Genomic DNA, 24833 nt, shown 5'->3' with positions numbered 1-24833 from the left:
CCGTTTCCTGCCACCCCGGCTACCGCACTGGCTAGCTTTACCCAAAATAACAACACACAGATTGTATTCTTTTAAACACTGCCTGGCCCATTAGTTCTAGCCTCTTATTGGCTAATTCTCACATCTTGCTTTAACCCATATTTAATAATCTGTGTAGCACCACGAGGTGTGGCTTACCAGGAAAGATCTCAACCTGCGTCTGTGTCGGGTGGGAAAATCATGGCAACTGCCTGACTCGGCTTCTTTCTCTCAGCATTCTGATCTGTCTACTCCACCTACCTAATTTTCTGTCCTATCAGGGCCAAGGCAGTTTCTTTATTAACCAATGAAAGTAACACCTTCATTATAATGATGGATAGGCCCTCCTCCATCATTGTTGTTCTCATATTGAGAACTGAAGGATAAAGGATGTTCAAGAAACATCCTTAAGTTAGTGATGGGCTGATCCAGAATCTGAATCTAGGCAGCCTCACACTGTAGCTTCAGATTCAGGGTGAATGGCCTTCAGGGAAGGCTCCCCAGAGGAAGAGAAGCCTGAGGAGAATGTGTAAGATCAGGTAGGAGACCTCCCAGTAAAGGAAGGGAAATAGCGAGCAGACACTCCAAGACAATCTGGGAATTTGAGCGGTAGCAAAGGAGCATCACAGAAATGCACAGGAACCTCGGGACCGGTGTTATAAGCGCCCAAATAATAGCACAAAAGTGGGACCAAGGAGCTAGATGAAGACCATATCATGGACTCCTAGATACATTTAGATGTATTTTGTTTCCTGTCAACTACAAGGAGCCATTGAAGGCTCAAATAAGAGAAAATAATCTTGGCCTGCAGGGTTTATGATCCCTACCCTAGACACTGGGTCAGAAGGGGAAGATGAAAAGAATACAGAAGGCATGGTTAGGCAGGATTGACTTCCCAGATACTGTTTACCAACCATGGCTTTGACACACACAAGCTCATACACGCGTGTTAATCACATGTCCCAGGGAAAGCTGATCTGATCAACATGTGTTATTTCCTTGGCATATTGTCCACACAGTGCTACTGAGATCTAGTTTCCAACCCTCTCTTTTTCACACTCCGACTCACTGCCTGCCAATAAATGTAGCCTCTTCCTTGAACCGTACCCAAGGGCCACCGTTGCAGAGTTCCAGGCTTGACGAAGAAAAGAAAAATGCTAGACTTAACAGCCAGGCATTTTGTGAATAATAAATTAAGAACCAAAGTGTTTTCTACTGAGTAGTCATAGCCTGTGGAAAGAAAAAGTGCTAAGCTAAGTGCCACACAAATAGAGGGGTCTAGGGGAGGCTGTTTGACATCCCACTGGCTCATACCCAAGTCACTGCAAATGGTCCTTTCCCATCCCTAAGGCCTGACTTGTGAGAACACGAGGTCTGCGAGAGAAGTTAATAAGACACTCAGTTTACAGAGCGCTCATTGGGGGCTAGTTTATGTTCATTGTCTCTACCCCTCAAAACAAATTAAAGATTATGACCTCATTTCAAAAGCAAGGGGACTGGGGCTTAGGGACTTGTCCAAAGTAAGTCCTTGTCTCTTTCCTCCACACCAGCAACTCTGATTAAAAGATGGCCTTGACCATTATTAAAACTAACTTCCTTCAGACCCTGCATGTCTCCTGCCCATCATTGCTGAATGACTACCATTTGATTTGCCAGTGACTAGCCATGTTCTGTGTGACTGACTTATAAAGAAGCAAGACCTCTCTTGCTGAAGGAATGTCTCCATGGATAGGGCCTAGCTCCAGCTCTTTGCTCAACTTGTCTTCCTGTGAATCGTGAATATTTCTGGATACTTCTCAAGGATATTTCAATCTCCACAGGGTTGTGGTGTCTGTTTCCTTGTGCACATGCAAGATACCACTGAATAGCCACATTCTGGAAGAGTATCCTGTTCTAATTTTCACGGCACCATTTTTGCCACCCTCACCTTCACAGTGTGGGAGAGCATGAAAGAATAGTGAACTTAGTGCCAGACACTCCTATGCTCTCAACACCAGTATTGATTTATTATTTATTTATTTACTCCCTTGGTGCCAGACACTCCTATACTCTCAACACCAGTATTGATTTATTATTTATTTATTTACTCCCTCAGTGACCCTGGGCAAGTTACTTCAACCCCCAAAGCCCCACCACCATGTACAATAGAAATTGATACTCTATTTGTTTTAGCAATATAATAATCTACTAAGCATATAGATACTACATCTCTGTAGCAAAGCTAATAGGTTCTCAGCAAATCACAGGTCCTTTTGAGGCACAGGAGACCTTTCTGCTAATTTATTTATGTATCTGGAGGAGGATTCAGTGGACTGGACACATAGAAGTGTTTTCCTCTTGCATAAGCAGAGGGGATGAGGTAGAGTAACCATGTAGAGGATGAAGGCCATTGGAGTGGAGGGGAAAGACCAGAGAACTGCATAGAGCAATTCCCTGCCCTGGTCCAGAGCACCCAACCTCCCTTTCTCTCATGTATCATTGGTCAGGTGTGGTCACATGACCTTAAAACACATGGCACAAAGGAGATAGGAAGTGCTGTTTCTACAGTGCCCAGGAAGGGGAGAGAACAGAGTTTGGTGCTGTGATGATGAGCTCTACTGAGAAGCAAGTGACTAGAAGAAGATCCCGTGGGGACCGAGAGGAGATGGTGCTAAGTGAAATGGAGGCTTGAGGAACCATTCAGTCATTGGTCTAACAGAAACCATTCATTTGTCCATCTAACAGTTCCCAGATCACTGGAGATAGCTTCTGGGATCACGGATCAGTAGGGTCCCTGTGATCAGTGAACAAAGCCCTCATCAGTATACCATGTAACCATGCTACTATTTTGTAAGTGTTATCAGGAAGAAAAAGTATGCAATCCCATTGAAACCTAAATGAAGGCAGCTAGGTGCTTCAAGGAGAAGGCAGAAATAAAAGGCTTATGTAGTAACTAAAGGAAACAAAGGAAGACCCATCAGTTGACTAGGACCACCATGCCAGTGACTCCCGACAATGACACATTCATCCCCAAACACAGAACAAGAGTATTGCTGTAAAGACATTTTGGTCAGGTCAGGGTAAAGTAAACAGATAGTCTTCTTAAACCCATGAAAATATACGTTCAACCTCCCATGTAGTAAGAGAAATACGAAATAAAACTAGAGAAAGTTGGCATTGTCACCTGTCTGTCTGACTGAGTTCCCAAGGGCTAACAGCATAGAAATAGATGGACTTAGAGAGGAGATACTTACATTCTGCTGTGAAGTGTGTGTGTGTGTGTGTGTGTGTGTGTGTGTGTGTTGATAATTCCAGCTATCAGAAATTTGCCAGCATGGACTAGGAGCATGTACTACTCCCTAGTGAGGTGGAGACCACAACTACTTCATCATCTTCCCATGTTCTGGAGATGACCTTGGTGGCCTTTGTGGCTTCTTTGCAGAGTTGCAGTTTTCAGAGTGCCATGCCGATCATTGACCATCTTTCCTGTGATGCCCACTTCTGTCTTCCAGTATCACTTCAACCCTTCACAGTCCGTCCTCGTGATGGAAGGTGATGACATTGGGAACATCAACCGAGCCCTCCAGAAGGTGTCCTACATCAACTCCAGGCAGTTCCCAACAGCAGGGGTCCGGCGCCTCAGACTCTCTTCCAAAGTCCAGTGAGTGACAGCCAAGCAGCCTGAGCCCAGCTGAGGCTGAGACAGTGGTCCCTTGGGAATGTTCCTTTGCAGGCAGGGCTTCTCTTACCCCACTTTCCTCAACTCTGCTGTTGGGAAGATGCTTCATGGACCTGCGCTCTCCTTTTGCTTTCTTAAGGAAAACATTAGGTAGTGTCACCAATTCAAACCTACCTTTCTGTATTTTATCCCACAACTAATCTGATGCCTAGAAAGGCCTGATTTCTATACATTCTCCAACAGCTAGGTCTAAAATGGTCTGATATAAGGGCATAGCACCTAGCACATGGTAGGTGCTTGATAAATATTTATTAAATTTGATTAAATTAATCAACTTTGCTTTGTAGAATTTCTAAATACTGTGGGCAAGCCAGAGGAAGAGAAAGTATGGTTCTTGTCCCCAGAGAGCAGAGTTCAATTAACAAAATGAGATTACTGAAGTTTTTGATAGTTTACTTAAAGTGTTGGTACATCACTTCCCAGACATGGCAGCTACTTGAGATGACTGCTAGGTAAGGGTCCCCAGGGAGACTCCCAGGAGATGGAAGTGGAGTCACTAAGCAACTGGGCTAGAAAAGCTCGGGGAAAGGACCACAGGTGGGAAGGATGGATCTGCTGACTGTTGCATTTCCGGACCTGGAAGAGATGCCAGCTGCGGGAAGCAGAGTGATGAAAATGTGTCCCCACTCCAGAGGCTAAGGTTGGGTGTAGGCACCACTGAGTCAGCTCCAAAGTCAGCAAAGAAGAGGAAAGAGACTGCCCAGAGTCCATCGCTGAGACCTGCTGTCCACAAACTGTAAGGATTGGGAGCCCACTGGGTAGGCAGAGCAAAGGTAACAGGAAGCTGGGCTCACTACCTGCGATAGCACCCAAACTCAGCATCTAACCTAGAGCGTGGAAGAGATGAAAACTCCATCTCCACAGGGGACTTACACAAACTACCCTTCCTTCTTCCCCTGGGGACCTTTCCTCAGCATATAGGATGATGGCTGCCTCTATAGGGATGGAGCCTAAATGCCTAGAACACACAATTGGTCTAGGCAGTGCTCACTGGTTTTGCCCAAGTCTTTGGAGTCAATGATAATGGAGAATATCCATGACCTGTAGGCTTCAGTGAACCTAATGAGAAAGCTTAGACTTTACTGGATTCAAATCAGGATGCAAGCTCTGGGCAGCAGCTGTTTTGAGGGTCTTTTTAACTAGCCATTACTAATACAGGGTGATCATTGCTCTCCTGATTGTGTGGATAAGAAGCTAAAGTACAAAGCAATGAACTACCTAGCCAAGAGTAGCCAAGCAGGGCATGGATCCTCATCTATCCCCCTTCCAAACCTTACCAGACACCCATGTAGCAGTGCACTAGGGTAAATTAATATAACTGCTTTAGCTTGCCCTCACCCATAGAAGAGGTGCGCCCCTGTGATACCACCACAGAGACAGAACACAAGCATATCCATAGCAGGAGAATTTAGCCCTGGGCTCTCATTTCATAAAATGGCCATAGCCAACCAGACAATTCCCTTACCAAATACTAATGTACGAAAGCAAGCAGTTGCTTTCTAATTAATGTTGGCATGGATTACTTTGCTAAAAGATATGAAAGCTGTAATGGCAACTTGTTGCTAGTATTGAAAAGTCCCATCCCTTCCAGGAGCCAGTCTTTTACAGCCCTGCATTGTTAATGGTTGGGGTATTAATGTGGCTTTACATGTGAAGGTCTGCTGCCACCCTCAGAGATTCCTAACATCATTGCCCACGGCTCCGGAGCGGATGGTTTAAATCATCAGCTGATCAGGGCCATGACTGGAGCTGTCTTTTCAGGTGCTTTGGGGAAGATGTATGCATCAGCATCCCAGATGTGGATGCCTACATCATGGTCCTGCAGGCCATCGAGCCCCAGATCACCCTCCAGGGAACAGAGCGCTTCTGGAGACCGGCTGCCCAGTTTGAAAGTGCCAGAGGAGTGACTCTCTTCCCTGACATCAAGATCGTGAGCAGCTTTGCCAAAACGGAAGCCTCCGGGGACACGAGAGCCACAGGCACAGGTGCACATGGGACCGTGGGAGGGTGGAGTAAAATGATATATATCAGGATAACCACGCTGCTCACCCACGACAGGAAAGATCAAACAAAGCTAGAAACACTCAGATGATGAGCAGGAGAGGGACAGGCAACTCACCAGAGTGTAGCACACCCATGTTAGTGACAGGAAGCAAAAAGGAATACACTTGTGCTTGTGCTACATGGTAAGTGAGAAGTGACACACAGACTTAACAGTATCCTTGTAGCATGATCAGAGCCGTGTAAGAAAGAGGTGCCCTGCCGGGTGGTGGTGGCGCACGCCTTTAATCCCAGCACTCAGGAGGCAGAGGCAGGTGGATCTCTGGGAGTTCGAGGCCAGCCTGGTCTACAAGAGCTAGTTCCGGGACAGGCACCAAAGCTACAGAGAAACCCTGTCTCGAAAAACAAAAAACAAAAAACAAAAACAAAAAAAAAACAAACAAACAAAAAAAAAAGAGATGCCCAGAAGAAAAGATACTTGGTGCTAACACAGGGTCCCCCGAGAAGCACGGGGAGAAACAATTTGCCTTCCCTTTTCTGTGACTGCACAAATGCCCTGCAGTGGATTTGTATTTTTCCCATCATCAGAAGAAGCGCTAAAAGTGTGCAAAGGATAGAGCCCGGCTCCGCATTTCCATATACACGGCACAAGGCTGGGGCTCACTCGGCAATATGACTGAGCTCTCGGGGAACTCCCAGGTTGTAATTCCCACCAGTTTCATTATTAGGGCTGTTGCTGAGGGAAGGATTAGTTTCCATTCTCTGCTTGGGAGAAACACTCCTTTACACAGAAAGCAAGAGCATATGCTGGATGCAGACAAAAGGAAAGAAGCCCAGAGAGAGAGTCTGCAGAGAGGAAGGAAGGGAGCCTTCTTTTTGCAACTCAGAGAGACTCAGCATCACGGGGCAATGCTTGTCTGAGAACAGTCCTCCAAAGCCTCCTGCAGAAGCGCAGTTTCAACTCCCTCCCCCATCCAAAGCCGCTGCTAATGATGTGTTGGTACCAGTAGGCCTGAGTCCCTGAAGAGCTGCTTCTATAATAATCCCAATTACCCACCGTCTTAAACCACACTGGTCCTCTGTGATTAGGCTCTCAAGGGGCAGACCTCCTGAACGCCTAAAAATAGTTGGTATTTCACACCTGGCCAGCCAGGGTGGTTTCTGAGTTACATGCCAAGGTGCATTAAGTCAGGTGACCTTCCCTCCTCTGTTGTACTCATTTGTGGCTAAAATCGGACTGAGAAAAGGAAGGCCTGCTGACTTCAGTGGTCACAGCCAAGAGCATTGAGCTTTGCAGCAGCTGATACCCGCACACAGCCAATGCGGGAGAAAGCAGTTAACTGGGTCCACACTTCACCTTCTATTTATGAGAGGTGCATGCAGAGCACACAGCCCGGTGCCCAAGAGCTATTATTAGTACTTCTAAATTTCTACACTTACTGTTGAAATAGTCATTTTTACGAGACTCTTAAATGAGCAGGCCAACTGCATTTGCTACCAGGCCACAGTGACAGGTTCCAGGGCCATCTTCTGCCCCCCACTGGCGCATATACACATATACTCATGGCCATTCATATTTATGCAGGAGCACACAGCTACATACTCAATACCCCCAACACATATATATTTCCATGCTTCTGTCTACTTGGCTCCCTTGTGCCCATCTCTGCTATCAACTGTTTGCAATGATCTCATTCAACACAACTTCTGAAATGTTCTCCTCATCACCACTCTGACACCCAGACTGAGATGCCAAAGGCTGGTGCTTCCCTCCAGCTCTCTTTAGTAGATTTAGCTCTTGGTGGTGAATTGCCTGTTTGTTCAACCAGACCAGCAGATCCTGGAGGGCTCAGTCATGAATGATTCCACTCAGGACTCCTAACCCAGCAGTCCCTTCGACACAGTGGACTCAGGAAAGAAGGGATAGAAGATAATGTCATAAGGAAATAACCATGAGGTAGCAACCAGGACACACATCTGCCTAGTGTGACTCTAGCCAGCCGGATTATGAGGAAGGTGACCTAACTCCACCTGAAAGGAAGCTAGAAAACACCTGGCAGAGATTTGAAATTACACATTCACTTCTGCTAACGTTTGACCTCAGTGTTAATGTAGATTATTGTGCTTTTATATATTGCTAGTAACACAAGGAACCATTGCGGTTGGTTAACAGTAAAAACTTAGGCACGCAGAAACTCTAATAATTTTATAGCTAATGAGAACAAAACTATTTTAGATACCACTGGAATTTTTTAATGAAAATAATTGCCTTGTCCTTTGAATGTCTTTTTAAACATTTGCATTGTTATAGATACCAATAATATTTGAAGATGTAGCCTTAGAGGTTACAAGTTTCCAAGTTATAGGGCCAGAACAGCACACTCTATCACATACTCTCTCTGTGACTTTGGGCAACTCCCCCCCCTCCACTTCTTTGAGCATCTATGCCCCCAGTGATGGACTGAGGGTAGCACTAGTGTCTATTATCCTTGCACTGTGCCTGGCACACAGCATACATTCCGTAAGTAGCCAACACCTTTGTCTGAAAATGGGGTTTTTAGTTAAGACTGCCAAGTTGTCTAGCATTCCAATACATTGATATTTCCTACAGAAATTTGGAGCCATAAAATCAGGCAAGGACCACCATACTGACCAGCTTGCTAATGTGCTCCTGTGAGAGCATATGAACTAATCAATTTGCTCTAATTTATTAATTATTAATTAACTTTTGCTTATATCTTGTGGAATCCAGTGATGATTAATGAACAAGCCATTTCTATCTGAGCAAAGCATAGAGGCTGCTTCGTGGCAGTTCCTGCACCAGATTCTAAATAAGTTTCTTCCCTTGAGATCCTCAGAGCCTGGTGCGGACATACACACTCATGTGTGCACCCTCTAGTGTGCATGTATGCATGTGCGTGCACGCACACGTGTGTGTGCAGACACACACCATCCACATGGGAAAAGCACACGAGTTTGATGAAGAGCCACTTAGTTCTTCCCAAGTGCAAACTGTGGCTATGACCTATAATGTCCCCTCCGATGAGGAAACTGAGTAGTATATGACTCCTCAGAGACACATACCTTCTCCCCACGAATTCATGCCACCTTCCTGAAGATGCCTTGATGCTAGAGCAATGGGTGTGGCTAACAGGGTTGCACGCCCCCTTCTCCTGACCCACCTGGATATGCAAGCAGTAACAGAAGAAGGGGGTGTCGAGGTGAGCAAGAGCTCTCAATGCTGGTGTTTCTCATGCACCCTCCCTCCTGCAGCCCCCAAATCGTCAGTCTTGGAAGAAATGCTACACAACTTGGATTTCTGTGACATTTTGGTGCTTGGAGGGGACCTGGATCCGAGACAAGAGTGCTTGGAGCTCAACCACAGTGAGCTTCACCAACGACACCTAGATGCCACTAACTCTACGGCGGGCTACTCCATCTATGGTAAGGTCCCACACAGCCCCGCTGCTCAGTGTTGTGTCCTCAACCACAGTGAGCTTCACCAACGACACCTAGATGCCACTAACTCTACGGCGGGCTACTCCATCTATGGTAAGGTCCCACACAGCCCCGCTGCTCAGTGTTGTGTCCTCAACCACAGTGAGCTTCACCAATGACACCTAGATGCCACCATCTCTAAGGCCGGCTACTGTATTTACAGTAAGATCCCACACCCTCTCTGCTCAGTGGTGTGCTCTCAGAACAGCCTTGTCAAGGGGCTACTTGACTATCAGAGCATCTGGGAGTGGGGTGCATTGTACAGCCCTAGAGGACGAGTGGAAATTCTTAAGTTTCTAGATTTTACTTTCTAGAGTAACTCCACCCACTGGGAAAATTGTACCTTATCCCTGTTCTTTGGGAATCTGTAGAAACTGAGAGAGTGACTTTACTTTTTGATCCCAGAAAATGCTTCAGCTATGTTTGACAGACTGGGGCAAAACATTCCAGTCATAGACTAGTCTACATGGAAACTCTTTGGATTGGTTTCCTCTTTGAAGCTTCTGCTTCTGCTCCTTTTCCACCCGTAAGTGCTCTGACTTTTACCCTGGATTTACAGCCCTGACAGCATCAGTCTGTCTCCTATGCCTACAGTTCCCCCTCCTCTTTTCCCTCCTGACAGTAGGTGTGGTCTCTTGGTGCAGGTGTAGGGTCCATGAGCCGCTATGAGCAGGTGCTGCACCATCTCCGTTACCGCAACTGGCATCCCACTTCCCTTGAGACCCGGAGGTTCCGGATCAAGTGTTCAGAACTCAATGGGCGTTACACTAGCAATGAGTTCAACCTGGAGGTGAGTGTATCCTGCCATTGTTAGGGGAGGCCAGACCCACCCATGCATTCCCTCATTCATTCAGAGAATATCTCAACCTCCTGCTTGCATCTCTCCTTGCTCTTCCCAGGTCAGTGTCCTCCATGAAGTCAGAGTCTCTGATAAGGAGCACGTCAACCACCTTATTGTGCAGCCACCCTTCCTCCAGTCTGTCCATCACCCTGAGTCCCGGACTAGTATCCAACGCAGCTCAGGTAGGACATTCAATGGAATCCAGACAGTCACTAAGCAGACAGTTATATTGTAGCACCCAAAGGCGCTCGGAGCTGAGGAAGGGACTCCTGCCATGGGGAAACCACAAACCCTCTCTCTGAACACTCCGGCTTTCAACAGGGAGTCAGTCAACTAAGCAAGGCGTTTCATGCAACCCGTAATGACAGAGATTGGTACAAAGGGCTGAGACATTGTTAGCCATTTCAGGGCCAACACCACAGCTTTCCATGTCCCGCTTCCACATTTAGCATATTCAAAGTCATCTGCCCAGGCCTTTGCTTGAGCGCTTGCTGTATTGTGCCACCATCTGGTCACACACATATTCCTACTAAATTTTACAATGTCTAACTCAGAGGAAACTTCCATACAGTTTGAGGAGAAAAAGCCATGAGTAAAGGAGAATCTCCATTTATTGAATGCCTACTGTGTGCCTCTGTAGATGCTCACAGAGATTCTCTTCCCTACTCTTCACAATTACCATAGAAGAGTGGGTGTAACACCTGACATGCATGGATGAAAGTATATCCCAGGCATAGTGAGGTAAGGCCCCAGAACCCTACGACTGGGAAACTGGAGGGAAGATTTTGTTGTGAGCACAGATGTCTTGTCCTTCAGAAGAATGAGTGATCGCTTTGGTCATCAGGTTATTTGGGTTCTTTTTTTGTTTCAGTGGTCCCGAGCATCGCCACAGTGGTCATCATTATCTCCGTGTGCATGCTGGTGTTTGTTGTGGCCATGGGTGTGTACCGAGTCCGAATTGCCCACCAGCATTTTCTCCAAGAGACTGAGGCCGCCAAAGAGGCTGAGATGGACTGGGATGACTCGGCCCTGACGATCACAGTCAATCCTATGGAGGTGATGCTCTCTGGGATGTGAGCTTGGGGTGGGGGTGGGAGCTTCTCCTGCTAATTGACTTGGCTCATCTTCTGCCCTAATCCTGGATCCAGACACCTCCTAATCTAATGAGTTCCATTTCTAGTGATTCTCTCATGTCTGCTTCTTCAGTCCTCTCGACATGAGCAAGTCCTATTTCCCTATGAACTGTGTTCTCTAATTTAAAATGTGCAATCTTTCTTATCCCACAAACTTAGCTAGAATTTTCTTAAAGCAAACAGTCGTTCAGTATCTATTCCTCACCCCCACTGTCATTCAGAGCTGACGAACACTCGGGAATTTAATATTGAACTCTTGATTAGCTAACAGTGAGAATTAGGAGGCCTATAGAGCTCACTCACAGGCTTGGAATATGTTAAAACACAAGCTCAGCAACACACCTGCCGTTTAATACGCGCCCCTTTAGCTAGACACTGCACCAGATGGTCTGTATATCTAAGCACCATGTGAAATGGGAAGCATCACCCTCATTTACCAAGGTGGGAGCTGAGAGAAGAGTGGTACCATGTTCAAATGCAGCCAGCATTCAAAGTCAAGGCAGTACAATTCTGAAGCTCCCTGGATTTCAGTTGTCCCGGAGCCCCCAGAAGCCATCTATGACCACGTGAGGGGCCTGATCTATATATCTGCCTGTCATTCCTTTGGCACACAGATGCCGAGTCTGGAAGACACAAGCCCAGAGAAAGATCAGGGAAAGTCATAGGGAAATAATAGATGATCATTGCTGCCTGGTTCCAGTTTTAATCGCAGCTCATTCCCTGCTCCTGTTTCACAGCCAGCATGGCATGATTTCTTTAAGTATGCTGGTCTGGGACTCCAGCACTTCCATCCTCAAAGAGACTAACTTTAAGTGTAAGAAGCAAGAGCAATCTGAGGAGCAAACAGTGTGCCTCAAAGGGGCGGACCCAGTAAGACCAGCTCTTGTGGAAGCTCTAGTGTGTAGACTCTTGGGGGCCTGCCATTCAAGAAAACAGCAATCATTAGGGAACACTAAAGTAAGAAAAACCTTGTAGGATGGGTTTGGAGGAGACAGAAGTGGAGAGAAGAGAATCTAAAGAGCCACAGATAATCTACATAGCCACACAAGGCAACATATCGCTCATGGCCTGACTTGCCAACTCAAAACATAAACCCAGAATAAAAGGATGTTGCTGCAATCACCACAAAGCTGTCAGAAGGGAAAATGGAACTGGAGAGGGTAGCGTGCAGTTTTAATTCACAAATTATGGCATAAGGAGGCAGTCAGGGAAAGTGAGGACCTAAACTTTGGCCTTTGCAAAAGAATAGTTTCTCAGTACAGTACACCTTGGCTTAGACAACCGTCTATTTCCAGGGATACGAGGTTCCCACATGGAAAGGTGTCCAAGATTAAGCATGATTGTACCCCCAAGAAGCAAACAGTTAAGAATGGAAAGTTCTACTTAAAGGATCTGAAAGATTCAGCAGGTGATGCTGTTGGTTAAATGCCCATCTCGTCAGTGACACTAATATGTTACTTTGACTGTGTGTCCTGGGATTTGCTGCTATTTTAGTCCTTTATCTGACTTTCTGGCTTTCCTCTTACCAAGACTCTATCCCAGAGATCCTATCTAGGCAGGGTAAGGGGTTTAGCTTTGAGTTAAATGAATCCCAAGAGTCTTAAGTCGTTGCTGCACAGAGCTCCCAGGGGGATCCTGGCCAGTCCTTGATGCATATTTCATTTGTCCTTGGCATCCAGAAACATGAAGGACCAGGGCATGGGGAAGATGAGACTGAAGGAGAGGAAGAAGAGGAAGCAGAGGAAGGCGTGAGCTCCAGCAGCAGCGGCTCTGACGACAGCGAAGAGGAAGAGGAGGAAGGCACCGGCAGAGGCAGACATGGGCAGAGTGGCACGAGGCAAGCCCAGCTAGAGTGGGATGATTCCACTCTCCCCTACTAGCTCCCACAGCTCTGCTGACCAACCTGTGTGCCCCTTTTGTAAAGCCCAACCCAATGTATACCCAAGCCTGTCACACTCGCCTCTGATTTCTGTGACAGGTCTGAGAAGGCCATCGGCTTCCCGGAATCTGCCCTCTGTGGTTTGGGTACTGCTGGTGTCCTAGCCGTAGGGCAGTTCCAAGAGCCCAATGTCACTATCAGTGAGGACTTCAGGATGGTTCCATTGTCCTGTAGCCCTCACTGCCCTGGGCTCACCCAGAATCCTGTCACTCACCCAGTCTACAGAGTTCTGAACACGTTCTTTTCTGCAGGGGAGAAGTCCACCTTTGTCACGTACCGCCCCTAAGTTAGTGTTCTCAGACTCCTTGGGTTGTAACTCACTGTGTATGTACTTAACTAAACAGCCTTTCTCCACCTACACCAGCAGGTCCTCCCTTGGTTTGGTCTCCAGGTTGCTTTTTACAGGGAGAGCAGTGGATTCTCATAAACCTAAGGTCTTAGAGCTGAAGAATTGAAAAGGAAGCCTTTGTTGAGGCAGAACTGAGTTTCCAGGGAAGGGTTCATAGGATACCTGTACATGTACAAACACCACTCACAAACACACACACATACATACACACACACACAGAGTTCCTAGCTTTGAGAGCCTTTTCTTTTTACTTCTTTCTAAGACTACGTAAAGTAGTATAAAAAGTTCAAAACCAAAAGTTAGTTGGTCTTTGACCATAAGTAGCGTGGATCCTCATCAAAGGGCTCACTGACCAGCGTTCGGACCTGCCTCGGGGAATGCCCGGATAAGTGGGGTGGCCCTGTTCGGGCTATCACCACACAGAACCTCGGGGCCCAGGAAGCATGTCACACAGGCACTGCTCGGGTGACAGCTTGAGCTTGGCTGTTGCCAGGAGCCCGAGAAAGGACTAATGGGGTGACCCAGCAAGGTTCATAGTGGCTAGAAATCTGCTTTGACAAGGGGTTGGTATGGTTGGACTCCCCTAGATAAGGGCAGCCTGAAGGTTGACAAGGCTGCACCACCTAGCCTGTGGTCCTTTATCTCCTAGGTTACTGTTTTCTCTCGAGGAAATAACATCATTTTCAGATGTAGTGGAACAAATATGGGCTCTCGCAGTCTGCGATGGAAGTTGGGAAATTTAACTGCTAGGAATTCAAAGCGTATTCGTAATAAGAGCAGCTGCCTCTTTCTTCTTCTCATAAAAGAAGGGACGCTTTGAATAGGGGGCAAATATATCAAAACCCTAATTTCTTGTTTCTTTTTCTTATTTTAATAAGGAAGTCTTTTCCATCTCCATTTTAACATGCGCACTTCGTGAGGAGAATTGTTGCCATAGTAACTGGTGGACAATCTTTTGTGGCCAAGAGAATAGCGGGCAAGAATGAAGGCTGTGGCAAGGGCCCCACAAGGCTTTGAAAACATGTTTGCTCCAAACACCTTGAGCTCCTCTTGTTCTCAATCTGTTTAGGCCATCCTCCTCATCCCACTCTTCCCCAGGCCCATCCCAAATTGGCTCGGTCCCCGTCCACTGTCAGTCTCTCGTCACATAACTTTGGGGTTCAACTAACTATTCCCCCATGCCATTCAACAGGACATTCAGAGAATGACTGTGACTGATGTCGTCCAGTCCTCTGCTCAGCCCTCTGGGCAATGTGGATCCATGCCAGGTCTCTGCCACCTTCCAGCTGGAGAGATCTCCCGTATGCTGTAGTTCCATCTCCTGGAGCGTTTCATGCATACCTTCCCTTTCTTGAGCCTCCAAGTAACCTTGGGAAATATTTGAGAAATCTGCTAGCGGGTATGTTTCTGGGCTGAGTAAACTGTGGCTCAGAGTCAGTGTCCTGCTCAGAGTCCGTTCAGAGGTATAGACTGCCCTCTGCTCCCAGTCCACGGCTTTAGTTATGTCCGTATTAGCATACGTTCCTGGGTACCCAGTATGTGCTAAGCACTCTCCAGTGGGAAAGGCATGAAGCTGAAAGAGACAGGCCTTTCCCCATAGAGGACCTGAGAGTTACAGAAGGCACACAAACAAGCCTGGGAATTACACAGGAGAACGGAGAAGGAAGTGACAGAAAACACAGGGTGAACAGGAACACATTTACCAACTCAATCGGTGCCCTAATTTTTCTTTCTTGGAAGAAACTTGAGATTTTATATTCATTGCTGGGCAATAGACACATCTCTAGTGAATTACCCCCAATCAAATGCCCCTTTTCTGTTAAGCTCTTTCTGCACATTTACAAGGGGAAAAATCTACAGGACCAGTTAGGGCTTCACAATCCCATTATTTAAATCAAAAGACATTCTTCAGTCAGGCATTTTAGGAGCTACTGAATTCTCCCAAAATTATGGCAGTAAAGGGAACACTTTGTATGTTTAAAACCAATCCTTTTTGAATGAGATTTTGATTGCAAATATTTAAGTCTAGGGTTTATGAGAGTGCTTTGTTCTGCTCTGACTTTTCAGTTCCGATTGGGTGGAAAGCTGTTCTCGTGCCCCCAGGCTACCTCTTGTGCCTGCTTTACTCATTCATGGTTAGGTGAACTGTTGGGGGTATTAGAAGACCTTTATGTTTTGTATGTGGTTGGGGAGGGGGAAGCAGATGGAAGTTAGGAAGCATTAGGATAAACCAGCAAAGATGTGTCATTGCAGGAGGCATTTGGTGGCTGGACTTATTTGCAGGGAAACTGTAATAACAAGAAATGAAAGCCTTTCCCTCCTCTGGCAGTGCACAAGGTCATTCTACATGCCAACTCCAAAGCTGAGGCATCTAAATGATGCTACTGGGACCAGAGGCATTTATCCTGTTCCCAATACTCACTTGTTACCTTGGGTAAGATCGAGAAGGGGTTGTGGTCATAAAATAACCAGCTTCAGCAGGCATCCAGGTAAGTGGTAGGCAATGGCATATGCCTCCCACCAGATATTCTGGCCCGAAGTGTAAGATGTTAATCACACTGGCATTTCTCAGGTTCTGTAGGGTGGTTTTTTGAAACCCAAACTCCCAGATGATTTGGACACTCTGTGACTTCTCAGGGACAGATGAGTGGTCAAGGAGAGGCAGACTTGCTCCCAGAAGAAGCAGTTGATTGGTTTGGCCACAGACCAGTCCATTGCTTAGCTGGCCAAATGGACAACCTGAGTCTGCTATTCAGAGCTTGGAAATAGGTTGAGCCTGAAAACAGGTAGACTGCCATGCTCAGACAACTTGAAAGACAGAGAGGAGGAGAAAAAGGAGGATGAGGTCAGAAGAGACCAGCACAGAGTGGGTTGCCCCACTGGAGAAAAGCCATTAAGCCCATTGGAGAAGTCTCTCCAGGAAAGCTGACTGTATTCTAACAGATTAAAACAAATACTATGAGTCTGGCCAAGGCTTCAAGTCATACAGATGCAAAATCTGTGATTTCTGTGAGAACTTTCTTCAATTAGCCATCTGTCCGCCATGCTTAGTTTAGACTGTGGGTTCTCAGGTTATCAAGGGAGTGTGTCTTCCAGGGACCCTGAGTCTCTAGGAAGGCGACCTCTGCTAGTGCCCCCTTCCTGTGCATCAGAGATCAACAGCTTATGTCTGGAAAGATTCAGAAAAGAGAGACTTAGGGCAGTAAGCATTTGTTCTCTCTGTTACTCCTGTTGAGTCCCACCTTATGGCATGAAAGCAGCCACAGACAATACCCAAACAAAGGGACTTTCCAATTCATTTCTCCATCAGCTTCCCTGGAAAACTGATTTATGATACTGAAAAAAAAGAGGAAATTTGAACTCATTGAATTCAATTCATGTCATAAAGCTTTTACTCTCTATATTTCTCATTTCCCACACAAAACTTAGCCTGCAAGACATTGAGAAAACTAGCCACCAGGTAAATCCATGTGAGTACTCAGAATCCACAGGAAGTAGCCCTCCATTTCCCAGGAGAAAAACTATACCAGCGCGCCTCTATCAGCTCCCTAGTGGTTGGTGCCTTGAATTGAACAGCTGGAAAACACTAGGCTCTTCCTGAAAGCTCTCTTAGAAGTTCACGAAATATTGGAGAAAAGGAAATAAATAAATAAATAAATAAATAAATAAATAAACCAACAGACATCCCACTTGTTATTTTTGAACTGATCAAATCAGACAAATATCCCCAAGGGTCGGATGCCTTGGACCCAGGGAACTGGCTAATCACTGAGCACTGACTATCTCCTCTGCTGAAGCAGGAGCTAACTCCCCAGGCTCAGCACCTTCCCAGCAGGGCTCAGTCCATAATGATTTTCAAGCAGAAGTGTTCATTATCTGGGACTGATTTTCATTTCAGCCCTGTTCATGTCTTCGCTCTAAAAATGATCCTAAAGACTTGTGGCTGTTCGAATCAATAGCAACACAATCAGCAGAAAGGTCTACCCAGCACACTTCAAAATTAACCGTCTTCTTGCCTCTGTGACTCAGTATCAGCAGCAAAGAAAGGAGTGCTTTTTCTTAATCATCTCCCCCCATTTAAATTAACCAGATTGGCTTTGCAAAACAAATAAATAAATAAATATAAATAAAAATGGGAGGGAACAAATCTAATTCTTTAGAAGAATTTGCCAGTGAATTGTAGATGATGTTCACATAACATGTAGCCTCTGGGGGTTCCCAGACTCTCCTGCAATGTGCTCAGGCAGTTGTGATGGCGCAGGCGTCTCGATCTGGGCCAGACATTTATCGAGGCTGACAAGCCAAAGCCCTTGGCACGGTTTAATTTTCATGTAACTGCTTTCCGTTGTCCAGCTGCAGGGAGAGGAAATGAGCGATGCCAGCTTAGAAGTCAACTCCAGCACCATCGTTTGACTGTCTTTATTTGTTCTGCGTTAGCTTCCTTCCAACACTGGTAGAAAGGGAGAGTTGGTTTTAGAGGAGCTAGGGCGTAGGAACCAAGCTTGACTTTGTCCCATGGTAACAAAGGACACAGAAGGGACCTCCACAAGCTTCTCAGAGAACAGTCAGATGGTTGCTGTGTCAGTCCGTTAGCCGATGGGAGTCTCTGTTTGTGGTTGTGTTCAACCAATTCAGCAAGTCCTCTCTGAGCACCCGTGAGGGCTAGACTCAAAGTCGGGGCATGGGGAAGAGAGATTGAATGAAACAGAGACTTGCTCGTAAGGATCACCGGTCTTGTGTGCCAGAGGTGTCCACAAGCAGTTAGGACGGTCAGGGGCAGAAGTTTAGGTGTAGAATATTATTGGTTTGCCGTCACCTGCTTGAAGTTAGATGGCAGGAAAGATCCTAGGGGTGCTGAAGGGCCTCCATGAAAAGACAGAGAAGATCTTTAGGGAAGTGAGCAGTGTGCTCTGCAATGCTCCTTCATTGTCATGGTTCAGGGCACTTATAGAGGAAAGCCTTTTCCTCCATGCCCAAATAATATGACTGACGGCTGAGATTTGATAAAACTAAGACAGAGGACGTCCTTACGTAGGAGCTGCAGCCAGGCAGAGCGGACAGGTTATGAACAGTGGGGGTGTAAGAGGGTGGGAGGCTGACAGCCAAAGCCAGCCTGATGTGAGCATCCTCACGCGAAGGCCAGAGCTCTCGAGGCTCCGCGGAGGTTTGCTCACCGTGTTGCACAGGTCCAGTCCTCTGGCTGTGTGATTTGCATGGTGAGGACAGAAGCAGTGCCGGGGAACCGGGGAGGCAAACTCTCCAGGTGAGGCTCAGCAAGCTGTGTTCTCTAGTGTGCTGCTCAGGTAGACTAGGGTTTGAGAACTGTTGCTATAGAGCAAGAGACCAGCGTCTACTAGCATTGGGAGGGGCTGCTGACAATCCGGAGAAAATAACCAGCTCCTACTGCGGTCCGAGAGGAAAACAGAGCAGGGCCCCCAGTTCACACCCCTGAAGCAATAATTTCAAAGAACCGAGTCCCAATTCCAATTTCTCTCCTCTGCCTGGGTGGGAGATGATCCCTGCCCACGTGCCCCTTCTACAGTAATGAGGGACACTGCCTAGGAGGGCCGTACTGAAGTCACCCGGCCCCGGGGAGGCCGCCTGCCTAGTTCCTGGCCATTGAGTAGCAGCCTACAAAGCCTTGTTTTGTGTGGAAGCAGAGAGACTGCAGGGAGGAGCCCAGGCCACTAGGAGGCCACTTTGCTCTCAGCGTGCATCCCGGAGAACAGGGTCCTTCAAGGACACTCCCAGGTTGGCACAGCACTATTCATTTGTAATGAGAATGGGGGAATGCAGTCACAATGCAAACACTAAATTGGATGGGGAATGGATTGCTTCTCTTGGTAGGACAGTAAGCCATGTTACTAAAAATAGGACAAAAAGAAAAAACTAACAGTCAAACCAGCAGCTTGATCTACAGTGGGAATCTCATTCCTGTAGTCTAGGTAAGCACCAGGCCTTAACCAATGCCCTTTGCTTGAATGACCAGATACCTGGGTCTGATTTACAGCATAACATCTATGGTACAAGCACCATAAACCCTCAGAAGGAACTCCTTACTGTTTTACCAGTTACCGTGCCTGTGACCTAAGTCTACATATGGGAATCTCAGGGTCAAGGTCAGAGGTGAGGGCACATAAGCCAAGAGACCCCATCCTGCTCAGAAACGTCCCTCCTCACAGATGCTTCCCTGAGCCCCCTAAGGACTCCAAAAGGAGCCTGAGACTACACATCTTTAAAAAGTTAGAATCTACCTTCTTCATTAAGTAGAAGAAATTGGAAGCGGAGGGGAAAAAATGTAGGGCATGTCTGTTATTTACCTGTGGGAAGCATGAGGAATCCAAGTAGAGGAAATTTTCTTTTACAGCCTGGCCTCTCCGAGTGAAATCCCTGTCCCGACACTTAAGGCAATTTTGTGTTTCCCTTACACACCAGCCATTTGTGACAAAGGCCTCCAAAGGGACAGAACAGAAAGAGAGGGAGAGTAGTCCTGGAAGCAGGATGCTCATTGGCAGGTTTGTTCAGGCAGGGCAAGGAGACAGTTCGCCCTTGGAGCAGGAGATCAGATCCAGCCAGGGTATTGGGGGAGGAGTGAGTAGTAGAATATCACCCATGGAGACACCACCCAGGAAGGAGACATGTGATGCAGTCAACAAGCAGAATATATGAACCGGTAGTTCTGAGCTAGTGACATGGTAAACCTGAGGTAGCACCACCCCCAAGAGTCACAGTCTACCTTCCCAGAGTACCCTAGAAAACAAGACCTATGAAATCAGTATAGACCCTCCCTACTTTTCCTACCTCCACGTGCCTCTTCCCTAAGGCAAGAGAAATAACTGATGTGTCCCAGGACCCTGGTCCTGTACTGAGGATATAACCAGCCAATCATGTGCTACATCATGGGCTCAACAGATATTGAAGCAAATAGAGTCCCAGAGATCACCTGGCCTCAGAGTAGGAGTATGGTTTGGAGTTCAGATCCCTGCTGGAGAAAGACTCCTCCAGCCCAGTTTTAGCGCTATCGGTTGTCGTTTGCAAAATCAAGAGTGGGACAAGAAGGGAAGGGGGAAGGACAGGTGACAGCCGACAGGAAGGGACTTCATCGGAGCCCTGATGAGTCCGATTTGTTCTACCCCATGGGTCACGGGACTGAGGAGATGGAGCCTTAATTTGTTAATAAGCCCAGCTCTTTGCCACTCTCCCACCCCTCTGATCAGCTATGCCATGGCAGAATTCATCACTGTGAAGCTCAAGTCCCGATAGTCTAACGAGAAGAGGGCAGCAGACGGGGGAGGCTCTAGCATGCAGGTGGTGTGTATTAATCCCAGGAACAAAATCGTGCTGGCTTTAATGTCTGTTTGCTTTTACCTGGGAATGAAAATGCACCTCTGTTACCTGGACTCTTTATACTGAGCATTTCAGGAATAGACATGGCACACAAACACATAACTATTGAGGGTTCTTTTCCCCAGCAGAACGAGCTGTCGGAAGATGAAGTGAAGAGGTTATATCTATCTGCAAAGGCAGAGAATCAGCCCGCGGGTTTTAGGTTTAAGACTCCAGCACTCCTGTGGGAAAGGGATGAGGTGGACAAAAAGGTAGCCTCTGCCCTCTGGAAAGATTCCTTGGGTGTGTGTGGGGGGGTGCGGGGGGGCTAAGGGCATTCAATAGTATCCGTGAGTCACATAGTCTAGTAAAATGCATGTGTTCACCTTTGGAGGCAAAAGCGCGTCCATTCTGGCCGTCAGGGAATGCTGGGGTGTGGCTCTCACCACTATGCAATCTCCATGATACAGCCCAGAGGAAATATTGATGGCACCCCCACAGGAATACTCCTCAGGGTGGAAACAGAGCATAAGTTTTGGGGAAAGGAAGTTAGTCATGGCACCCAAGTGAATTGCTTGTAAAGGAAGGGAAGAGATTTTAACCGAGAAGGCAATGGAATTGGAAAGGGAACAAGTTGATTAGGAGCGACAGTAGGAGGAGCAACCAAGAAGCGAGGGTACTGCTCTGTGCTTACACTTACATTCATGTGTCAAAGGAATCATGGGTAAGTGTAACCATGTGACCACAGAGGCAGTCACTGCAATGGTCTTACAAGTCAGAGCCCCTTGAAGTGGATGACAGATCAGTCTGCCTGCCAGGTTTCTGTATGATCTGCTTCCGAGAAAGAGCTGTTGGTGCTCTGAGCTGGATGGGCATGGCTGGGGGTTGGAGCAAACCAGGTGGAAAATAGAAAGAAGAAAGCTTATATAGATGCTGGTTGTACCCAGGGAAACCTATGGTTACTAGAGTGGAGTTTGTTATGTTATTGTGTGGGCGTTGTAATGTATGTGAGGAGGAGTCATAATGATATGACGGGCCATTAGTTTAAGGAATTAGAATATTAAGTATAAGATACCAGACATAACTAGATGAAGGGATACTGATAATATATATGTATGTACCTATATGCATATCTATAAGATGGAAATGAGATTTAAAAAGAGAGGTCATTAGTCCCAACAAATTTTAATCCTCCAGAAGCCTTAGGTTATTCTTATTGTTATTTGCTTTTAGCTCTCAAACCCCTGGAAAAAGCACCTGGAACACAGCAGAAGTCATAAACATTTGGAAGTGAAGCACATAGCTTGTCCCTACTTGGTGAAGACAGATCACAAAACCCCATATTGACTGAGCCATATAGAAACAGGTTGGCCACACACTTCTCCAAGCTTTCAGAAGTCTTTGTGAATTCCCATTAGTCCACGCAGTACTCAGACAGCTACAGACACCGGGTCTGGATCTCTGGCAGTGAATAGTGACAGTGTTGCACATAGTGGCTTGCACACATTTAGAACTATCTGAATAACACCCACAATGCTGTTTCTGCAGGATAGAGTCTGCCCACCCTACCATTGTCTCTGCCTTTCCCTATGGACTTGATAGGTACTATTGAATCTGCCGTCTTCAGTCATGATGTTGGGATGAAATATAAAGATTCTGGGTGCAGCCAATCTCAGGCCCTTCCCTCCTCCCAGCTCTGGAGATGATGCCACCATTTAAAAACCTTGTGTGAGAAGCCTGTTTGTTTGAGCCTGTTGAGCCTGTTCCTCAACCTCAGTGATGGGAAAGGCCTGAGACAGACAGGCTGTTTGTTCTACTGGAGCCTCTCTGGGGTCCACCCTGCAGAGAGACAAAGCACCCTCATTTATCGATCCCCCCTTCCACCCACTCCTGACTGGGCAGTGGCCATTAGGTCTGTGCAGCTGGAGTGTCTTTAGTCAGAGCCAGCTTCACCTGGGGATTGTCCAGCGTGTTCTTGTCACACATGTGCTGAGCCACTTGAGCTGCCTCCAAGAATGAATCTTCTTCTTAGTCTACAAATGTATTTATTTGGTAACTATGCTACTGTGTGTATATGAGTCTGATACAATGCAAAAGCTTTGAAATGTCTTATTAAAAGGACTTATGAGTTTATAGAAAATTGAATCTAACTTCAGAACAGTGCGTTATGTTGTCGGTCAACAAAGTTGCCCAGCTACAGGGGACCCGAGGAAAACCTTACCCTCCCACTCCTTTCCTTGGTACCTTCTCCCTGCCTAATAGCCCTACTAGATTCTAACTGATGCAGAGTGAAGGATGCCGAGAGTGTACGTGTACATAAAGATTTGACAGAAAAATAAACTCTGGGAAAATCAGTTGAGTTTCTTCCCAATGGCTGTGATCTTATCATGCCCGAATCCCAAACTCTAAATTTCTAACAGTTTTGATTCTTGCAGTTTCTGAGTAATTTGTTAAATGCCTATTCAACACAGACAGATATTTATTTTCAACCTTGGCTTGTAAATGCCTACAAACTGATTCATGTTGGTGGTCGTTATGACACTTCTGTGAATTGGTGAATAAATATGATTTTAGAATTTCACAGTAAAGATGACTTCGGAGGGTTTTACTGTCCAGATGTGTGGTGGGATGGGAGGCTGAAAACTGCTTTGACTGGATCAGCATAACTGGGGCTCTGTCCTGTATCCACGTGGGTGAGAGAGACCTGGTGAATGTGGCAATGGTTGGCCCCATACGACTTCCTTCTGAGCCCCCTGTGATATGAGACCTGAGCCTGGTGGTGTTGTCACGGGAGACAGCTAGCATAATGATCTCAGCGAGATGGGGTGTTTATTGGAGACCAGCGAATTGCTGGAGCTATGAACCCTGAAGTAGCTTATTCTTCCTGGTAACCATGAGACCCAGAGGAATCCAGAATATTTCCTCAGACAAGAGGTTGTGAGCATGGCCCTGTAGCTGGATTTATCTTTGAGCTGCCAACCAGCTCTCAAATAAAGACATGGAGATTTAATATTAATTATGAATGCTCAGACTTAGCTTAGGCTTGTCCACTGGCTCTTTTAACTTAAGACCTTGAAATGTCTTATTAAAAGGACTTATGAATTTATAGAAAATTGAATCTAACTTCAGAACAGCTACTGCCCATCTATGTTTTACCTCAGGGCTTTTTACCCGTCTTTTATTCTGTACATCCTACTTCCCTGCTTCCTCTGTGTCTACCTGACTGACCCCTGGAGTCTCCTTGGCATCTCTTTTTCTTTCTTCTTCAAGACTAAATTCCTCTTCCTACTTACTCCCTCTGCCCGGAAATCCGTCTATGTCTCCTCCCTCACTATTGGTCATTCAGCTTTTCATTAGACCAATCAGGTGCCTTAGGCAAGCAAGGTAAAACAACAACACATCTTTACATAATTAAACAAATGTAAAACATCTTTGCATAGTTAAACAGATATTGTACTACATGGCCCTTCCCCTCTTTTGAACCACCCCCTTTCCACCATGCTGATGTGCCCATAGATACAGATGACACTCAGGGCCACCTTGACACAGGAGCTCATAGTACTGAGCTCCCTCTCACTATCCAGACAGTGGAGATCCAGAACATGTCCCTAAGATTCTAGATGCTGCCATTACCAGACATTCCCTCCTAGTTTCTTTCATTTTTATTAATTAATCGACCAATTAAATTTTCCCAGTCCAATCACAGTCCCCCTCCCTCTCTTCTCTTCCCAGTCCCTTCCCCCAACCCCCATCCACTAACTCTCCTTTCTCCAGAAAAGTTCCTGCCATCCATGTACCTGGACACGACAATGGGAGAAATGTGTACTTTGTGACCAAGAGATCCAAAAATAATACATCCCCATGGACACATCCAAAGTGACCCACTTCCTCCAGTTCAGCTCTAAATTCCCAGAGCATTACCCAAACAGTGCAACCATCTGGGGTCCCAAGCATTCAGATAATGAGTCTATGAGGGGCATTACAAATTCAAACCATAACAGGATTTTTAG

General features: G+C 46.5%; 1 protein-coding gene across 1 annotated transcript in view; it reads left to right on the top strand.

Annotated features, from left to right (window-relative positions):
* The window catches only part of Clstn2 (calsyntenin 2), a 578116-nt gene extending 554717 nt beyond the window's left edge, over positions 1-23399 (top strand). The window contains exons 11-18 of the mRNA XM_057766626.1: positions 3510-3658; positions 5498-5721; positions 9011-9181; positions 9880-10025; positions 10135-10258; positions 10948-11132; positions 12889-13046; positions 22057-23399. Of these exons, the coding sequence (XP_057622609.1) occupies positions 3510-3658; positions 5498-5721; positions 9011-9181; positions 9880-10025; positions 10135-10258; positions 10948-11132; positions 12889-13046; positions 22057-22117 (1218 nt within the window). The 3' untranslated portion in view covers positions 22118-23399. The remainder of the gene's footprint in view (positions 1-3509; positions 3659-5497; positions 5722-9010; positions 9182-9879; positions 10026-10134; positions 10259-10947; positions 11133-12888; positions 13047-22056) is intronic.
* Positions 23400-24833: the final 1434 nt, after the last annotated feature.

This window comes from Chionomys nivalis, chromosome 4, assembly GCF_950005125.1.
Source record: "Chionomys nivalis chromosome 4, mChiNiv1.1, whole genome shotgun sequence".
Lineage (NCBI taxonomy): Eukaryota > Metazoa > Chordata > Mammalia > Rodentia > Cricetidae > Chionomys > Chionomys nivalis.
This window is presented reverse-complemented; position numbering and strand designations above follow the sequence as displayed.